Source organism: Schistosoma mansoni (assembly GCF_000237925.1).
Source record: "Schistosoma mansoni, WGS project CABG00000000 data, supercontig 0149, strain Puerto Rico, whole genome shotgun sequence".
Lineage (NCBI taxonomy): Eukaryota > Metazoa > Platyhelminthes > Trematoda > Strigeidida > Schistosomatidae > Schistosoma > Schistosoma mansoni.
Genome location: NW_017386046.1, coordinates 657,535 through 679,055, shown reverse-complemented (window position 1 = coordinate 679,055; position 21,521 = coordinate 657,535). Strand labels below are relative to the sequence as shown.

The window sequence follows — 21,521 nt, the reverse complement described above, 5'->3', positions numbered from 1 at the left end:
TTTGATTCTGAAGACACTCATTATGTAAACAATAAAGAACTGAAAGAAAGTTTGAAAATGTAAAATGTACTGATTTAAATACTAGTTTTGGTAAGGTAGAATTCAATTTATAACTTATTTGTAGCTTACATAGAAATATGTATACTAATTATGATAAAGTCATCATCTAATTATAAAGTTTCTCATTACATTAGGGTTGAAAGCATTCTATGAAGGCACTGGAGTAAATAATGTTATTAAAATATACAAATATTTCATGCGTTAGAATAAATTTGAAAAAAGAAACTAATTTGCAATATTCACACATAGGTTTACATTGATCTTGCCTTGGGGCTGGTATATTATTTCACTAGGTGAAGTTCATTGTACTGTTAACTAAAATAAAATGATTGTATCAATATTAATGATAATATTCATAATAGTAATAGTTTGTTTCGCCAGGTATTAGTATTGATTTCTGTATCCCGTCAGATTGGTTCATTTAATTCTGGGTAGTGTGATAAGAAGATGATCATCAGAACTATGTGATATATTAGTGTAATACATTTTGAACAATCTGATCACATGTAATATATTTGCTAAGGATATTTATATATAAAAACGAAAAGTCAACTAGACTTGAAGTGGAAGGTAAGAGATGACAATAATAACGGAGAAAAAACCACTTCACTCTGGTTAACAAGCTAATATTAACACCTTAGATTTAAGTTGAGAACAAACTGTTTTTGAATACTTATAGGAAGTTTAAATTTTTGTATGGCTAAGGCTTCAATAAACCTTAGTATGCTCCCCTTTAACACTTTTGTACAAAATCACAAAAATGGTGTTAAGATCAATCTTAGGACTCGTTTCAACTATAAGTTTAGCAATTGAGGATGATGAACGTTTATCATCTACTTTTATTGGGTCATTTCTTTATGCAGCCATTTAAATACATGTTGAGTCACCCTAATTTGGAGATCACGATCACTCCTGACTATCCAAATTTAATATCAGAAGGAGTTTTGTGGATATTATAGTAATTTTCATAGTTAAGATAATGAGTTAATTGAGGCCAGACAATCTGGAAACTTCCATGGTGGTCTAGTTTCAACTGACTCATGATCTCAACTATCTAAAAATTACTATCCAAACTTATCAAAGGAACTAACGGCTTCATTTAACTCTAATGGTTGAACTCATGAGTTGATGTAAGCTAGACCACTAATGAAAATCTAGAAGCATTGGGCGGCCGTTTCGTCGTAGTATGGGACTCCTCTGCAGTGTACACCCCCGCTCACTGCTGTGGGGCTCGAACCCAGGACCTTCGGTCTCGTGCGAGAGCTTTTAACCTCTAGACCTCTGAGCCGACGTCCAATGGTGTTAATGTCTAACTTCAATCGATCCACAATCTTTAGCAACCATTCATCCATTGTTAGAGGTAGATATCTGTCTCATAATGGAACGAAACGGCAGTCCAGTGCTTCCAGGCATTCAATGGTGGTCTAGCCTAGATCGACTCACGAATTCAACCATCAAAATCATTACAATCTCCACAAATCCCCATTCTAATAATAATCAGTTACTTATATCCATAGATTATAATTATTTACGAATTGATAACTTGTAGATCAAAGTCATGTGCAATTCTTTAAAGTAGGCTGTTAACGATTTTAGCTTATCAATAATGGTTCTGTTAAACATGAAATTATTCGTTGCTAGTGAATCTGATCAAAAGTTTTCTTGACTAATTTTTTAATAAATGAGTGATTCATAATAGTGTAGAAACCATTTTCTTCTTAACAACTAGATGAATCAATTTGAAAGTGGAAAATTTTTTCCCTTTTATCATAAATATTTGAAAATCAATTTACACCTAAATAAGGTTAATTACTACGAATGTTCTATATGTCAATGTTTCATTGTATTTCTGTTTTCTGTATGCAGAAATCAACTTAGTTATCAGCAATAAAGTATCCAATATTGAGAGCATAATATAATTAATTATGCTTATAATATCCCTTGTTCAAAATGTTCGAAGTAATATACCTAAAGGTAATGGCTATATGAGATGAAAGTTGTCTTTTTTGTCTTTCAATTAGTTGGGTTTTTTTCTTTCGAAATAACTGATTCCATGTATGAATTTGTTTATAGAATTGTTCAAAAGTGGTATAAATATGATTGAATGAAGATTTTGTAAAAGCTGGCCAAATATCTACATAGTTTCGTTTGAAAGGATTCACTCCCCGAATTCTGCTCATACTAGGTATGATCCATAGTGAAGGCATTCGTGGGTAATTATATTATCTGATCCGCTGAAAAATTTTGATAAAGTATAATTTATTTACAAAATCTTCTTGAAGAGAAAGTAAAATTCAACATACCAATATTTATGTCGAACAAAGATTTCCATTGATTGTTTAGTTAATGAAGTAAATCTGTTTCAGTAAAGCTGGTTATATATATATATAGACTTTACTTAGTATTCAAAATAAGAGAACAGCCTGTTTGGTTTTGAAGATAGAAAACCATCAAGGCATATATGAAGGTGATTCTCAGTGAAGTAAGCTAGGGAGTTTCATTGCTTATAATTTCTTATGTGAAATGACATTTGAACATCACCTAATTAATTTGTCAGTAGCGTAGCATGATATAAATATTGTATACTGTAATAAGATGAAAAGAAATCAATAATGTTTTGCACTCAATCAAATCCACACTACATATATACTACACAACAAATCTTTACATGAATCCATTCATCAAACAGTGTACGACATATAAAGCTAACAGTGCCTACAATCGCTGTGCTTTGTATGTAGCCTGCCGCAACCGTCTGTATGATATCCATGTCTTTCAGTACATTTTGTATTCAGCATCCAGATGACGAGTCCCGAATAAGACTAAACGCGCGTCCTAACTTCACTGTTAGCCACCATCATCAATGTTTATAATGCTTGTAACTTTAAACAATATTGAGGCAATCCATACAGGATGCACATATACCAATAAGAGGCTGATCAATTGCAGTCGTAAACATTAATGGGAAGATTCAAACAACGAATACAAAAATGGATTGAAACTTCACCCAATTACATAAGCTAATGGACTCCATTGGTCACGGCTTCTCACTAGAAGTTAGACATTAACACCGTCGGTATAGAGGTTAGGCGTTCGCACGTGACACCGAAGGTCCTGGGTTCCAGTCCTGTATGCAGGATAGTGGATGCGCGCTACTGAAAAGTCCCATACTACTATGAAACGCCCGTCCAATGCTTCGAAGTTTTCATTGGTTGTCTAGCTTCAATAGACTCGTATTTCCACAAACTTCCATTCTGACATTTAATCTACCTTTCACTAATTTCATTTTGCCAGCATAGATGCTTTCCAGCAAATATTTGTCATTTTTAGGTAAATGTTTAGTTTATATGAAAATATAAGGTTTTAAAATTTTCATTCTTCTTTTCTGAATTTCTTAATACTTATGTTTAAACTTATCAGATGATTTGCTTATGGATAGTGTGATACAATTATTTAAAACACATTCTCGAAACCAATTTTTCCATCGATTAGTTTATGATAGAAAACAAACTATCCTTCACTGTTTAATTTTTGTGATAAATTATAAGTCTTTTTAAGCAAAGATGGACAGTGGATAGCAGTGGAATCCAGGACGCGCGTTTCGCTCTATTTTGGACTCGTCAGCTGGATGTACCTGCATCTCAGAGTTGATGTTCAATCTCAATCAATTGCAGTCCTAAACATCAATGGAAAGATTTAAACAAACAATACCAAGTGAATTATAAGTCTTTTTATTCACAAAAATCCTCTGACTAATACATTTCGCACAATAATTTTCTGATTTATTAGTAGGCAACTTTAAGTAATATACTTGTAATTTGGATCTCTTCTTTTTATCTAGTTATAATATCGACTCAATATATCGTTTCTTTATATTCTATTAGTATATTCTTGTAGAATAGACTAAAACAAATACCGATGTTTTAATCAAAATCTCTTTTTATCATAAAGGTTTATAATCAAGGGGTATGAGCATTCGTAGTAAATTGTATTTTAAGTGGTTATAAGTAATTGGTAGGTTGTCCAAGGCCAAGCTTTTGTATTACGTGACACTAGTTAGCAAAAAACTTTTACGCTCTTAAGGGAACTGATTTATACTGTGAAATTCGATACTGCGCAACAATTAGAGATGCTATCACTGTTCTTTTTGAGTCGAAACATAGTTCCCATAGAACTCAGATGTTTACACTAGCTGAGAATCTTGTGATTTGTATGGAAACACGTTGCAGAAGTTTTATAACTAGAAAATTGGCTTCGTTAGCAGTGTTGTGACTGGGTAACCATTTATTATACTTGGAAAGTCGTTGCCATTATACACGTGTCGACTCGGCTGGAGTCACAGTCTTAATCATTTTATTTAACCATCAGAAGTCACTGTAGTTCTTCGATCCTACTGCTTATAGCGGGAAATAGGGACCTCTACAATTCACACGATGCAAAATGAGAACTCGATAAGCTGATGCAAGAATGTATTAACTCCTTAAAAAACACACCTTTAAGCAAGTCCAAAAATCACAATTCAATTCACGTCAACCTTCGACAACAACACAATCGTTTATTTAACAAATTTCTCACATAATAATGTCAGGAATCGGGAAGGAGCAGTAAGTTACTGTAAAAAATACATCAAATATAGTTTACCTAAATTAATCCAGGTAATAAAATTGTCACACTGGACAAGAGTTCAGAGCAAAGTTTATTCTGAATTGACCTTTAAGTATCACTGAACGAAGTTCGTACGTGTCACCGTGCCAAAATTCATAACGAATTGACTCAAAAAATATTTACCTAGATAATGTCATTTTATTCTGTCGTCTCAATAGGTTATTATGGAAAAGTTATACTCAGTGGAATGACTTATAATTTAAAGATTTTTAAGAATACTTAAACTATTAAATAAATTGCCTCCTGATTCCACTCTTACATAAAACTAGTTTTTATGCTTTAGTTGGAAAATCTAGCTAACAAATATCTACAACTTGAAGAAAACCCATAATGATAAATCTTTCTTGTCAAAAAAATGATTGAACGAAAGTACTTTGGTGATTTATTCAAATGATTTATCGCAAAAGTTTGACAGAAATATTTTTACATTCACAAATGTAGATAAAACAATGTTGGTAAGAAAAAGAAATACCTTAGATAATATTCATTCAATAGTTTATACAAACTTTACTGTTATTAGGAGATATTGATCAACTGTCACAATGAACACTTGGGATTATGAACAAACGATGTTTCTTATATGTGGAATAAGGATTTTTTTAAAACTTCATCTATTGATTATATTTTTTCTGTATTAAAACTTTATAAAAAAGAGTATGAATGAATTCCTAACAGTTATCTCTCATTAATAATGACAACTTAACAAGGATTGTGTCAAGATTTCGTGAAAATGTGACTAAATCTGTTTAGTCAGTTGGATAACTTGATGATGCTTGAAACGAACGGCACTGGGTTCGAGTCCCAGAGTGATCATTAATAAACAACTGGGAAGGGATCAAAGAAGCACTAACTTTAAAGTGTCAGGAAGTTCTGGACCGCAAGAAGCATCATCATACTTGATGGATCTCTATGGGAACATTTGATAAGATTCAACAAAGGAAGAAAAAGAAGACAGCAATTGACAAAAGTCTAACACAGCACAGAAATTCAAGGCACAAGCTGAATACACAGAAGCAAACAAGCAAGTGAAGAAGAGCATTGGTGTCGAAAAGCAGAAATACGTGAAAGAACTAGCAACAACAGAGGAAAAAGGTGCGAGAGAAGGAAATATGAAACAATTATATGATACAACGAAGAAACTAGCAGACAAATATACTAAAACAGGGAGACCAGTCGATGATGAAGAAGGCAAGCCAATCAATCAGATTCAAGAACAGAGGAACAGGTGGGTAGAATATTTTAAAGAACTCTTGAATAGACCAACTCCATTGAACTCACCGGACATCGAAGCAGCACACACAAACCCTCCTATAGATGTCACTCCATCAACGATCGAAGAGATCAGGATGGCCATCAGACAAATCGAGAATGGGAAAGTAGCAACACCTGACAGTGCACCAGCTGGGACACTGAAGTCACACATGGAAGTAACTGCAAAGATGCTCCACGTTCTATTAAGGAAGATTTGGGAGAAGAAACAAGTGCCATCAACAGACCTGAAAGAAGAATACCTCATCAAGATACCAAAGATAGGAAATCTGAACAAATGTGAGAATTACAGAAGCATTAGTCTGTTTTCAGTACTAGGAAACTTTATCGACAGAGTGTTGCTGAACCGGATAAAAGACACAGTAGACGCTCAACTTCGAGATCAACAGCCTGGATTTCGTAAGGATCGGTCGTGTACAGACCAGATTGCGACACTACGGGTCATCGTTGAACAATTAGTTGAGTGGAATTCGTCACTATACATCAACTTCATTGACTATGAGAAGACGTTTGACACTGTAGATAGGAGAATATTATGGAAACTTATTCGAGACTATGGAGTTCATCAAAAGATCGTCAGCATTATCCAAAACTCATACGACGAACTACAGTGCAAAGTGGTGCAAGGAGGACAGCTGACAGATGCATTTCCAATAACGACCGGAGTCAGACAAGGCTATATAATCTTCCCGTTCCTCTTTCTTCTGGTGGTTGGCTGAATTATGAAGACTTCGACATCTGCCTGGAAGCACAGAATACAATGGACCTCTCAGAATAAATTAGACGATTCGGACTTCACAGATGACCTTGCCCTCCCATCTCATACACACGAACAAATACAGACGAAGACAGCAAATGTAGCAGCAGCCTATTCATCAATAGGCCTCAACATACACAAAGGAAAAAACAAGATTCTCAAATACAACACGGGAAACACTAACCCAGTCACAGTTGGTGGGGAAACTCTGGAAGAGGTGGAAACATTCACGTACCTGGGAAGCATCATCAATGAACAGGGAGGATCTGATGCAGATGTAAAGGCGAGGATTGGCAAAGTAAGGGCCGCATTCCTACAATTGAATAACGTATAGAACTGAAAACAACTTTCAACCAATATCAAAGTCAGAATCTTCGATACGAACGTCAAGATAGCTCTACTGTAAAGAGCTGCAACGTGGAGAACTACTACAACTATCATCAAGAAGGTACAAGTATTTATAAACAGCCGTCTACGCAAAATACTCAACATTCACTGACCGGATATCATCGGCAACAGACTTGTGTGGCAGAGGGAAAACCAGCTTCCAGCTGAGGAGGAAATTAGGAAAAGACGTTGGAAGTGGATAGGACATACATTGAGGAAATCACCAAACTGCATCATAAAGCAAGCCCTAACTTAAAATCCTGAAGGGAAGCGGAAAAGTGGAAGGCCAAAGAGCATATTACGTCGGGAAATAAAAGCAGATATGAAAATGATGCATAACGACCGGAAGGGATTTCTCAAGATAGGATTGGATGGAGAATGCTGGTGGGTGGCCTATGCTCCTCCACGAGGGGCAACAGGCGTAAGTAAGTTATAGAAGGAGATTATCTATTGTTCAAGTACATATTATCTTCAATAATATTCAAACATTAAAAATTGGTTTATCATTCTGAGTATAGTTATTTAACCAAGAAAAATAAGCTATGATAAAATATTGCAATGAATGAACACTTCAAATTTCATCCATTTTTTAAAACAGTTCTTAACATTATATTGTTACTTTAGAATACTAAATAATTAGTTTTCATGCAGACAGTAGGATGTTACGGAAAGATGCATATTGGCTATCAGTGGAATCCAGGATGCGCGTTTCGTCTTACTTGGGGCTCGTCAGCTGGATATACCTGCATCTCGGAATTGATGTTCACTCTGAGACTCGAACCCAGTACTGTTCTCTTCCGGCTGACATGTCCCAAATAGTACGAAACGCACCTCCTGGATTCCACTGATAGCCATTATCCATCTTTGTTTATAATGCTTAAGAATTAGAGCAATAGCAAGGCGGTCCGCACAGGATGCACATATGTCACCAAGAGACTGATCAATTTCAGTCCTAAATAACAATGGTAAGATAAAATTAGACAATACCAAGTGACTAAGAAGTTACATTTTCATGTCAAATCTTATCTGTTTCCTGACAAGATCAGTGCTTTTAATATAAGACCAAATAATATGATAATCAGTTTGATAATTGAATTTAAATGAATGAAGTATTTTGAGCTTTTATATTATTGATACTGAAGTAAGCGATTTCGAAAAATTTCTTACTCTTTTGTTTTCTCTTATTTCTTCTATTTTAATTTTATGAAGGTCATTGCTTAAAGAAAAAAGTAAATAATGTTTTTGTTAGAATTAAGTTCAAAAGTAAAACAAGAAAACATCCTATACATATACTTTACGAAGTTTTTTTCCCATATACATATATGATGTAGGAAAACAAATATTATCAATCTCTATCATCCATTAAATCAATAAATGGAATGAACATTCTTGAATTTTGAAGTTCAATTTTGTTAAAGGTTAAAAAGAAATCCGAATTTCTTGTTTTACTAAAAGAAAAAAATTTTTCTTTATTTTCAAATTATTTAATCTTGAAAACGTTATCTGAGTATGAGTGTTAGTTATTGGAATTTGAATGTACATAGTTTAGAGATACGTTCAAAGATGATCAACAACAACAGTTTTATTTATTAAGTTCATTTAGTATTGCTTGTTTGGCTAGCAGTGGAATCCAAATAGGACGAAACGCGCGTCCTGGATTCCACTATTAGCCACTGTCCGTCTCTGCTTATCTAGTTTAATTTATTTATTTATTTAAACACATAAATACTGGTACAAAGGGGCACCAGATATATATGCTCCACACAAATTTCATTTGATCTGTTAGAGGGCTGTGATACTGTTCGGCTGCCTGAACCGAAGCAGGTGGTTTTCTTAGAGAGCCACATCCAGAGCCTTTGACCTATAGGTCTGATCCACAAGGCAGTAGAGCATCGTAAGGAGATGCAGTCTCATGGTAGCCGAAGACCAACAATTGATTCATATGCCGTTTGTTCCCTCAGGATACTGGAGCCAGCCCATGTGCACCATTGGTTTGGAATCAGGGTTTCCCAACTCCTCTAGATAGATCTTCCAGATTTATCAACCCGGTTAGAGCGTCTGGCACTTACTTTTTGTTCTCTCAATTTCGTAAACAACACCCGTGCCACGAGAAGGCAGTGAGTAGGACTTCCCTGGCAGAGGTTATATACGCGTGGCCATAAGGTAGCATTTTGAGAGAGAGAGGACTCTTCCCATTCTCGGCCGTACCAGGGCATTTGTGGGCCACAACAACAGTGACGACAACAAAATCAATTTCTGATTCTAAGTGCTTTGCATGTTATTATTTTTAAGATATTCAGTACATTTTATAAAAGTTACTTTTTGTTAACTGTTACATAGATTCAGTTGGTTTCTCTTTTTCATTGAAACAACGTTAGTAACTGTAATAATTAGCATTGTAATGTTTGATTAATTGACAGAGTATCATTATACTGTTTTTATTTGAATTATTCTTTCAATTAGTGAAGTTAGGTTTTCTTTTTTTCTTCTCTTATTTTTTAAATGTTATGATTTACTGTATGAAATTAAATAAATTAAATAACATTTAGTTTTGTTTAGTATCGGATGTAAAGAATTTCTTACCAGATAATATGTAATCTTATAACAAATCCCCTTTTAATATATACGTGTCGCTCAATTTCGTGGATCGGTTGAAGTAAAACATTAACACAGTAGGATTCCGGTTCAGTGGTCTAAAGGTTAAGCACTCGCGTGCGAGACTGATAGGTCCTGGGTTCGAATCTCACGAGGCTGGATCGCGGATGCACACTTCTGAGGAGTCCCACAATAGGATGAAACGGCCGTCCAGTGTCTCCAGGTTTTCCATGGGGGTCTTCGAATCTTCGATTGATTCATGATCTCAACTATTGAAATTAATATCTATTTCTTTGACTTGTGAATGTTTGAATATATGGTGTTTTTCAATAATGATTTGCTACTATTTCTGTACATTAACAAATGTTAATGAATAGTTTTATAATTATAAGGTATTTTATACTGCATAATATTTGTCTAATGCATAAATCAAATAGAATCGAGTGTAGGATAAATATGTAAGAAAATATATATTAGCCATAGTGTTTGGCCCAACGTTTTCCAGTATTTTAGTTTTGGGGTACGTAATATCAGGTTTAAAAAAAACAAAATAAATTTATTCAATTTACCGAGGAGTTTGATCATTTTACAAATTGATTAGTACAGAGAAATATTCTGAAAGAGTAATAATTTACAAACTAATGGCATTCAACCGAAAACTTTGATAAAGATGGAATATTTAGTGTAAAAAATACTTTTTTATAGCAAACTTTATATATATATATATATATATATACTTTCAAATTATTTAGAATTTCACAATTAAACAGAAAGTTTTGTAGAAATTCACATGGTATTATTTGTTTGAATCTTCCCACTGATGTTTAAGACTGCAATTGATCAGTCTCTTATTGGCTATATGTGCATACTGTGCGTATTGTCTCGATATAGCCTTAATTCACAAGCATTATAAGCAAAGATGGATATTGGCTAGCAGTGGAACCCAGGATGTGCGTTTCAGCCTATTCGAGACCCGTCAGCCGGATGCACCTGCATCTTGGAGTCGATGTTCACTCTGGGACTCGAACGCAGTACCGCATGCTTCAAACGCCATCGCTTCACCCCATTGCACAGGCAAGTGGCATCAAGACTCAGTAGCTAAATGGATAGCGTGATGGTGTTTGAAGAAAATGAAAGCGATTTCCACTCTGAGTGAACATTAACACTGAGATGCAGGTATATCCAGCTGACGCGCCCTAAATAGGACGAAACGCGCGTCCTGGATTCCACCGATAGGCACTATCGCATTATAAGTTTTGTTTCAAAAAGTATAGCTAATAAGACATTATAAGACATCAGAAATATATTATTATGGGATCTAACATATAATACATATCTCCAGTGGTTGAATTTATGGGAACAAAATGGATTTCATCTAATAAATGTTGGAAGTATTTCGGATCAAACAACATTTTGAGTAATAAAAATCAGTTTACGTTATGATAAGCGTACAAACGTGAGGTTAATCAGTTAATGTCCAATTTTAGAAAGGGTTCAACAATTCCTCTTGATTTTTAATCATGTTAATTATATTACTGAATACTGAAAGATCTTTAAAGTTATTTCTATCAATTGTACTGAATATAAAGTTCATTTATAAACTTTAATTTTGTAAACCAATCAATACTTTTACTGAAAGTAGCTTTTATAATTTGGCGGATGAAATATTTTACATGTAGTTAGTGAATTGTTTTTAAATGAATGCAATGAAAAACGTTTTAGCGTATGATATATCTTGTAGGTTGAACGCTTTATTCAGATCCTAAGCTATTTTGATAACCCCAGGGCTAGCACTACTCAGCGACCTGAACACCAGTAAGAAGACACGAGTATGAGAGAAACACTTTACTGCAAGGATCATTTATGTACAGAAAAACAGGGGTTTTATAGTAATTAAAAGACCTTGAGTTCCCATAGTAGCAGTGTGTTAAACAGCCAATCAGGACCTCGTTATTTTAGTAGCATAGCTTCTAACTAATCGCTGATTGGTTGGGCTCTTTATGAGCCTCTGGAGGCTCTGATAGAGTTTACTGTAAGCCGACTTAACAGCGTAAGTAGTATATTCCGATGTTAATCAGTCCAGTACATTTTGAATAGACTGAAAATCCCTAACAAACTGTAATGGCATATCTTTTTTAAATTTATTACATAATTATTCAACTTGCAGATTCATAAAATGTATTCGTAAATGTAAAAGGAGAACAAACATTTTCGAAGCTAAACATATTGAAACGGGGGATAGATGATTTCTGTTTTCGCAACTTCGATTTATTTATTACGGAGGACATTTCAACCGAAAAACTGACCATTACTTGTAAATGGTTAATGCGGCACGACCAAAATGTCGTTTGTCAAATATACTTCATATCTTGAAGAAATAAAATGTTTCAAGGTAATAACATGCCTCCAAAAACTTGAGAAGTTGACCTGATAAATCTGTCAGTTCAGTTTTCGTCGGACATGTATATAGCATACAATTTCAGTTTACTAATAACTTCCAAAAATCTTTATATGAAGCAAGCTTTCTAAAGGGATCATTGTGTTTATAATCCTTTAATTGGAAAATAGTTCACTAGATATTTAGGAATAACTAGAATCTACTTTATCACTGAATATAGGCTAGCATAGGACTTTCGAACCATTGTTCATTGAAATCTTAACCAATTATCTTAATCAATTATTGACCGGTTTATTAAAAAGAATCATTGTTTGAATTCATCATAACTCGAATAACTCGATCAATAGTATATCTGCTCTGCGAAACATCGTAAAATGTTTTTAGAAAGATTATTACAAATACCAAACTATCGTCGGTCAAATTAACCTGTCGTCGAATGTTATTGAATTGATAAATCATATCCACAACACAATGTTTTCTTCACAGTCGTATAAACAACCTTCTCGTCGAAGTGTTAAATTTTCACCACTCTAGAACTAATTGATGTGCATATTTTAGATATCATCATTTATTCGGTCAGCACAATCTCCCAATATTGGTATTCACGTTGTAAATTAAATATTAAGTTCTCTTGTTCATTGATTGATATTTCAAAAAATATCCAAATATGAATAATCTAACATGTAGTGGTTATTTAGGTTTCTAGCTATGTTAGAATGAATCTAACCTTCCATTTTTATTGCTAAACGAGAAAATCTATTAGAATAATAAAGTAAGTGGGCGAAGAATATTTCATTTCATCAAATGTCGGAAGTGAATTCCTCAACATTGACGTCAATGTGATTTATATGAGGCATAATTGTATATTTGTATGTGTATGTATGGTAAGGAATAAAAAAATATGATATCTGTGGTGCGAAAGTATAGAGTTGGATTATATGTACGATAAATGTGTGAAATGTAAATAGAATCAAAGATGGTGGCCTGGACAGATGATCCAAGTCAGATGGCTAGTAAGAAAATTTAAAAAAAAATTAATTTTCTACTCATTGGGACATTACAAATATATAATTTTTTCAAAAACAATCTACCTAATGCTCAATTAATTCGAAATTATCATGTAAAACCTTGGTAATGATATTAACATTGATATTCAGGACTGCAACTGATCAGCCTCTTGTTGGTATACGTGCATGCTAAGCAGATCACCTCGATATTTCCTTAAGTCAAAAGCATTTTAAGTAGAGTAAACATCAACTCTGAAGTGCAGATACACTCATCTGACGATTCTCAAACGGGTTGAAACGCAAGCTCTGAATTCCACCGTTAGCCACAATCTATCTCTAATCATCGTTTATTTTTGCAGGGAAAATATTTTATTCCGTCATAATTACTTTCAACTGGTTGCTATATGCACATTCTCCTATAAGCCAACAGATTTTGATCGTAAACGACATACATTATCTGGCGAGCTGGTGTTTGTCTTAGCCGTCACTATTGACGAAGAGATGTGGGACGTCCTGTGTACTGGACGGACATCGGATTTAGCAGATGCAGCAGGTCGACGGAGATACGGAGGTTAGTGCACTAGGAGGTTCGACATTCTGACTTAGATTGTGCCACAGGCTGTGACAAAGACAGCGGTATTGCAAACGGAACGACGGCGAGTACGACTTACTAAAGAAGGACGAGTGTTGTGTTTGCTACTTATACAGACAAATGTAAGTGGTGTGTGTCAATAGCTGGAAATATTATTTTTATTGGCACAAGAGAAAAAAAGGAGAAGCAAAAGCAATCCAAATAGCAACCAGAACGAAAGAACGATGGAGCTTTAAAGAGACAACTCAACAGAGATGTGCAAATGATGTTTTTAATGTATTGTATTCATATTTTATGCATGTAGTATGTAATTTTATTTAACACAAAATTAGCTTACCCTACCCAAGTTTTCCATCATTACAACAACAACTGGTAATCATAAACTATTCAAGTGAGGCTTTAGGAATCTTAAACCAAAGTATATCACAGATTTATCATTGAGCACAGTTGATTTTAATCCTTTAACATATGACCATGATCATTTCGTTGTTATTTATAAAAATTATATATAAAATTAAATATATAATCTTACTTAAAGAAAACATTTTTTTCATTTCCATGTTGTTTTTCAAATTATCATGGTAATTTTCCTAAAACCTTCGAATGGTTAAAGCATTGCAAATCCTTTATAGGTTTATCATTCAAATTTATTTCCGCTTTTATATTGATCAATTGTTTATTTAATGAATCTTAACACTTCAATAGGATGTTTATCTTGCATAGATTGGTTAGTTATCTTTTAAAGGTTGAATTCTTATCTATTTTGTTTTGTTCTCTTGCATATCCTGCAAACAACTTCAAAGTTAATTAAAGGATGTTTTGTTGTTACGAGAATATCATGGCTTATTATTACTGTTCTCATTATTCGACTTTTTTCAAAACACTTGAATCATTGAATTTCAAATTGATAAACAAATATAAAGGCTACAAATAAATTCAACGTAATGATTTCATGTATAAAGAGCGAACTAATCATAGATAACATAACAAGTCTTGGATTTTGGCTCGAATTTCGTCCACCTATTTGGTTAAACAACGTGTTAAAATTTTAGCTGATGTCAGTTCATGATGAAAACCCTAAATCTAATTCGTAACCATAGCTACTAACTTTAAATCCTAGTTTTAATTCCTCACACTGTCTTATAACGCGCATTTAGTTGTAGTTAGTAAGTGGACATTAACAAGGTCACTTTAGAGTCACTCAAAGGTTGTCCATGAATTATGGTCTCACCGCATAAAGACGTATTAAATACAATTCATTTTGTTGGATACTGTTTCAGGGACTGCGTTTGATTTGTTTTTTTGATTCGGTGAGCTTGATGCAATTTGTTAACTGTCATACTTTTGTCTAGGCTTTTACAAATAGTAACATGCTCAACAATACCCGAATGGATCAGCTCCCGTTTCTAATCAGTTCCATGTATATTTAATAATTTACCTACCCTTGTACAGCTTGATGTGGGTCCCATGCAAAAGATCTTAGAAACATTACTTAGTATAGCTGAAAGCAGAAGGGAAAAGATTTATAAGAAGCTTCGTGATTAGACACCTGGTAAACATGATTCATTCACTTAATCTACAAGGTTAGTAGAAAGCTGTCATTAACAGTAAGTTTCTGCCTTCTTTTCAATGCTAATGGCTTAGTTACATTTTCAAAAAAGCCAGACCTATATGCTCAAAGTAAATTTAATCTGTCTCATAACATCCAGTTTTTCAAAGTCATTACCCTACCCCTCTTCTCTACTGACATTTTACCCCTAACTTACTCACTTTACTTTTCGTACTCTCATTTATATTTAACTTTAAATTGAACATTCCATCTTATCATTTTACACAGTCTTTCCATAAATACTGACCTTTATTTATTTTCTTGATGAGAATTCAAGATCTCTATAGTTATACTTTCAGTTTATTAGTGGAAATAACATTTTTTTGACATTCCTATTTCCTTTACTAAATTATTATTGTTACCAAACATTACTAAAGTATAGGCATTACATAATTATTCAATTAACTGTACTAAGAAGTATGTATTCTAGACAACATCACAGTGATCAGCGGTGAAAGTATTTGAATGATAGTAAATTAAACATTTTTATTGGTAAGGATCTGTTGAAAGCCCAATATACATCTTATACAACAACAAAAATGTATTACGACCTAACCTTTATACATAATCAACCGATGTATAGAAAATTCCATAGCTTGATGATTCTTATGTCAATATGCTTGATCTAATGTCGGTTTTTTCACTTAGATCTATGATAATGATCATTTCCATATTAACTGGGAATGAATAATATAACTTCTGTATAATACAGATGAATATATATATGGTGATTTGATATATGCTAATATGTTCTGCAAATATTTACCTTATTAATTTATTAGCTAAATGACCGTTTAACTTGAGCTTAGGAATTCATTGAACTAATTTTGTACTGACGAATATTTTCTTTTTAACTAAAATGAATTGTTGTTTTAATAGTGAATAAAAGCAAAGCTATCGGGGATAATTTATTAGCTTCACCAACAATTATAAGCAAAGATAGATATTGGCTAGCAATGGCATCCAGGATGCGTGTTTCGTCCTATTTGGGACTCATCAGCCCGATGTACCTGCATCTCAGAGCTGATATTCACTCTGAGACTCAAACGCAGTACCTTTCACTTCAAATGCCATCTCGTTATCTTCTCAGCTACTGAGTCCTGATAGCCACTTGCTTGTGCAATGGGTTGAAGTTTAAATTCACTTAGTATTGTTTGTTTGACTGACCAGTCGCAGTCCTAAACATCAATGGGAAGATTCAAACAAACAATATATATAACTTATTTATTCAAATAAATTTCTTTTGATTACTTCAAAGCAAAAACAGAAAAAATTATCAATATCTATTTTTCTGTTCCTATCTCATTCGTCTGAGTTAATTTGGTTTTTTTTCTTTCTTTTTTGTATATAATTAATAATGACATTATTGATTATACTTTGATCAACTATTTAAATTTAAAATTAATCTGTATTTTGTAATCATTGAGTTGTCTCACACTAATATTCGATATCACATGTCTGAAGTCACCCTTAGAACAACCGTTTTTGTGTTAATCTTTAGTGATGGGTTGTACTCCGTCAGTAAGTTTTCATGATTTATGATTGTGAAATTGAATGACTCCAAGTAAATGTTAACAGCTCCAACGTGTTAAGTTGGAAAATTCTACCAGCAAAATCTAATTTCTTTATCAATAATAATAAATATTCAGTTTATGACTACATGCTGTCTAGTCGACTTACATAAGTAACTGTCAGTAAGTTGTATTATCAAAATTGTAATACAGCATTTAACCTAAAAGTCATTCTAGTAATAAAACAAGGCACGTAATGATAATAATCAGAAGGAGTTTTTGTGGAGATTTAGTATTTTCATAGTTGAAAGCATGGGTCAGTTGAAGCTAGACCACCAAGGCGAGGTCGTGGATGTGCACTGCTGAAAAGTCCCACAATAGGACGAAACGGACGTCCAGTGCTTCCAGATTTTCCATGGTGGTCTAGCTTCAACTTAATGATAAAATTTATTCTAGTTGGTGAGGTATATAACCATTATTATAAGATCAATTATATTCATTATTTTAACATTTGATATTCTTCTCTCGATATAGAAAGTTGATTAGAGTCATTCACATCGCAGAGTGTAAACTTACGAGCCACCTAAAAACTATTTACAACTATCTGAAATGTCTTTTTAATAAATGAAAATATGAACTATGATGTTTTCATTTTAAATCTAAATAATCAAGATCTAATTTATTAATCCCCGTAACACTGTTTTAATCTCATAGTAGTCAAGATATCTTTAAACTAAAGAAAAATTCAAAAGTTATAGTTGACTTTTTGTTTTATAAACAATTGAATTTATGAAAGGGTAAGGAAGTCAAATTTCTATTTCAGTAAAAGACAGTTATTTAAACTTATATATTCTAGAAACGACAAATATTATGTTATTAAATTAATGGACTGCATAGAAATCTCTTCAGGTAGAAGTATCAATAAGTTCATGAGGTCTAAAATTGATTGATCACTATGTAGTGATCAATGTCATGTATGTCAGGTCTTTGCTAGTGCAGATCGAATCCTATCGATCAAGTTGGGATGTGGACACTAGTCTAGGTGATTCGACATTGCGGCCCAGATAGCTCAGTGGTAACATCTTTGACTGTGAAGCTGGGTTACACGGGATTGAATCTGTCAGGGAGCATCAGTTCCCTCAAGACTACAGGTACACTTTGCTGACGAGTGCCAAAGAGCACGGAACCTAGGTCCAGGGTTTCCTGTTGACTACCTCCAACCACCATCTTAACTCTAATGAAGTATTAGGCTAGAAGTAGTTTTTTTTACTCTTTTCTAATTAGAATCATGACAATTGGAACTTAATGTATACTCCATTGGATAAGAATTTAATGCTAAGATACATTGTTATAGTTGTGGATAAATATTTTGGACAATGTTAACTGAAAGCAAAATAAATTTATTCGATATTTCAGATTATAATATTTAGAAATATGTAAGTCATAACTGAAATAGTTGATCGGAAAGTTATTGAATTTTGAAAATATAGTTTTAGTCATCATACTACGAAACTATTTCTCACTGGTTAATTATAATAACAGAAGTAATATTAAAATTAATTGTATTGGGGTTAGTTTTTAAAGACTATTAATATTGTCGTGTGTGTTACATATGTCGACATAAGTAGTATATAAAGCCAATCAGGAATAGAGTGCCTGGCAGCAGAAGGTTGAGAAGATCGAAGAAGAAAGAAAGGGAACAGAAAGTAATTGGTATGGAGATAAAGGAACAATGAAGTGTGAAACAATTAATGAAAATTTTACAAATGAAATATTGGAATATGGTTTCTCTATTCTACCAAGTAACTCTGTAATTTCGTACCGAATAATCGGTTGTTCTTACTTGTGTTCTCGTCCACTACAGTATGGTCTATTCGGTGCCTACAAATGCACTTTTCTCTGTTTTATTGAGATGGGGTCATTATAATTAACAAAGTTTAAAGAAGCTTACAAAAGCTGAATAATTATGATCGAGTAGTCTACTCATAATGAAACTACTAAGAAGTTGTTAGGACAAAGTGTAGTGCATTAATTAGTAAGCATATCTACCCAGTAGTAGCCTCAATTCATTGATAAGCTTGATGAAAAGCTAAGGCTCACTTAAATATCTTGAATCTATGATTTCGAGAGTGTGATAAGTTAAATAACGGGACAATTTACAGTATTATTTACCATTTAAATAATCTGAATAAACATGGATACAGAAATTACTTCGTTTTTTTTAGAAAGCATCATATTATGCGAGTAACAGTTTCTAATTCTACTTCATTTATCTTTGATAGGAATGAATAACATCTAAACCTGATATATTAAAATAAAATACAGTTGATACGTATTCATATCAGTTTAAAATTACTGTTTAAATGACTGCCATCTTTTTACAGCAAAAGCTGAAGAACAATTAACGACAGAAAAACACTAAATCTCTATTTTATTCCAATTTATGACTACTCAAAGGTATATTTCCTTAAATCCATGTGCTATCAAACTAAAGACTAACAAATGTTACATAACGAAACAGTAATCCAAAACTTTAAAGACCAATCATTTTGTAATACCATAAGACTTTATCCAAAAGTAACTGTATCATTCCCCATTTGATTGGTTTTACAACTTTTAAATTAATTTAATTATCATTTCCCAGTAAATTCATTTAACTTGGCATTAGATGAAACTCGCTTTCAGCTTGAAGTTAATTGATTATGTGTTATTAAGCATATATTATCGACAGAACGAATAAACCAATGATTTCTCGATAACAAGTCATATTCTATTCCATATGAGTAACAGCTACATTACGTTCTTTTTGATTCTTCTTACATGTCGATTAGTGGACTAGTGTTTCAAAAGTTTGAACACAATTCAAATATTTAAGAATCTTGTTTTACACAACTTAATATCATAAAGATTGTTTATTTTTTAAGGTATTGTTTCCGAATCAAATAGCTTGTTCTCATGAAAAATATATATCCTAAATACACAGGTAGATACGTATGTCTGAAATTCCCGTAGCAAACAAATATCGTTTAGAAAAAAACATCCATTCAGTATTACATTTCTTTGCATTTGTTTGCCATGAATAAACAAAGTACTTGGAAGAAAGTTATTGAATGTTTGCTTACCTTTAAAAAAATTACTTTCGGTTAAACAAGAACAGTGATCACAAATGAGGTACTATAAAATGTAATAAAGCTGATTCAAAATGATTTTTGCATATACATATATATGTATACGTACCATAGTAACATTATAGACTATAAGTTGATAATACCACGCTAAGATAAACAGTTTAATAAAGTATTCTAACACAACATAGAATATAAACCATTTTTTGATAATCTGTTCATAAAGAGGAAAAAGGAAATGAGAAGGGATTGTTTTATTTTTTCTTTGGATGTTTAGGTGGTGGTATTATAATAACAGGAACATTGGCATGATGTAAAACATAATCACTTACACTACCTAAAAATGTTCTCTTTACTGTTCCAATACCACGATTTCCAATAATAACTAAATCAACTCCATGTTCATGGGCGATACGTACAATATTTTCACCTGGTTTAGTACCAACGTGTATGGTAAATCTTGCTGATAAACCACTATCTTCACAACGTGTAAAAAATTTAGCACGTAATGCACGACCAGATTCAACAAGTGAATTTAGATGTTTTGAAAAATCATCTTTTATAGAGGGAGATTTACTTGCAAGATTATAATTCAATCCTTGTGATAATGGTTCTACAATATGAACTAGATATAAACCATCAGTTATTTTCATAACATTATCCATATACCAATTGAATGCTCTTTCACTATGTTCACTTCCATCGACCGGCATTAATACTTTACGTGTTGCATCAGTCATTGATATAGTTCCTTTCGTTTCTCCAATATCTAATCCGTCGGAAGTCGAAGGTTGTTCTGTTTCTGACATGTTTCTTTTTAAGTTCCCTCTGTTTTACAGCTTAAATAAAATTGGATACTAAAACTTTTGTCATATATATGTAGGAATGATTCTACTTAATCTCTATCTAAACAATAAATGGAAGTATTCATACAAGGTCAAAAATTAGGAAAATGGTTGTCATTTTCATATGATTGGTTGTCCAAAATGACAGTTGATTTTCAAATAACCAATTAAAATCTTTGAATTTTACTAAAATGAATTTGAATATACGAATGCTATTATTAAGTATATGCAATAATATTACGGTGATTAAAAGAATAGAGATATGCGAAGTAGACATCCTTAAATTTCTAAAAATTGTTGCGCAAAATAATGAAACTTTTGTAACATAGTGAATTAAAATACACTTTTAAATAGAAATGTGGTTTGTAGAAGTCATTTTAGAATCTGTTACTTTTATCACAGAGATGAATAGAATTCAACCTGTTTTTTTCTTGACGAGAATGGGGAATAGCGGAAAATAGATTATTCTTTATGTATATTTATTTACGCCTGTCAACCTTCATGAAGGAGCATAGGCCGCCCATCAGATATCTCTACTCAACTCTGCCGTGGGCTCCCTTTACAAGTGGTTGCAAAGTGCTATTCATCCATTCAATGTCTGTTTACAACTCTCAGCCAAAAATGTTTTTGATTTGTCTCTTTTCTTTTTGCCTTGAGGACTCCAAGTTAGGACTTGCCTCGTGATGCCGTTTGGTGACTTT

At 33.0% G+C, this 21,521-nt stretch overlaps 1 protein-coding gene across 1 annotated transcript; it reads right to left on the bottom strand.

Moving 5' to 3' along the window:
- Positions 1-20,229: 20,229 nt before the first annotated feature.
- Smp_076400 (Universal stress protein G, putative) lies at positions 20,230-20,862 on the bottom strand (the record flags this gene model as incomplete). Its single annotated transcript, XM_018799209.1, has 1 exon — positions 20,230-20,862. The coding sequence occupies exon 1, from the start codon at positions 20,782-20,784 to the stop codon at positions 20,230-20,232; it is 555 nt and encodes a 184-aa protein (XP_018646651.1). The 5' UTR covers positions 20,785-20,862.
- Positions 20,863-21,521: the final 659 nt, after the last annotated feature.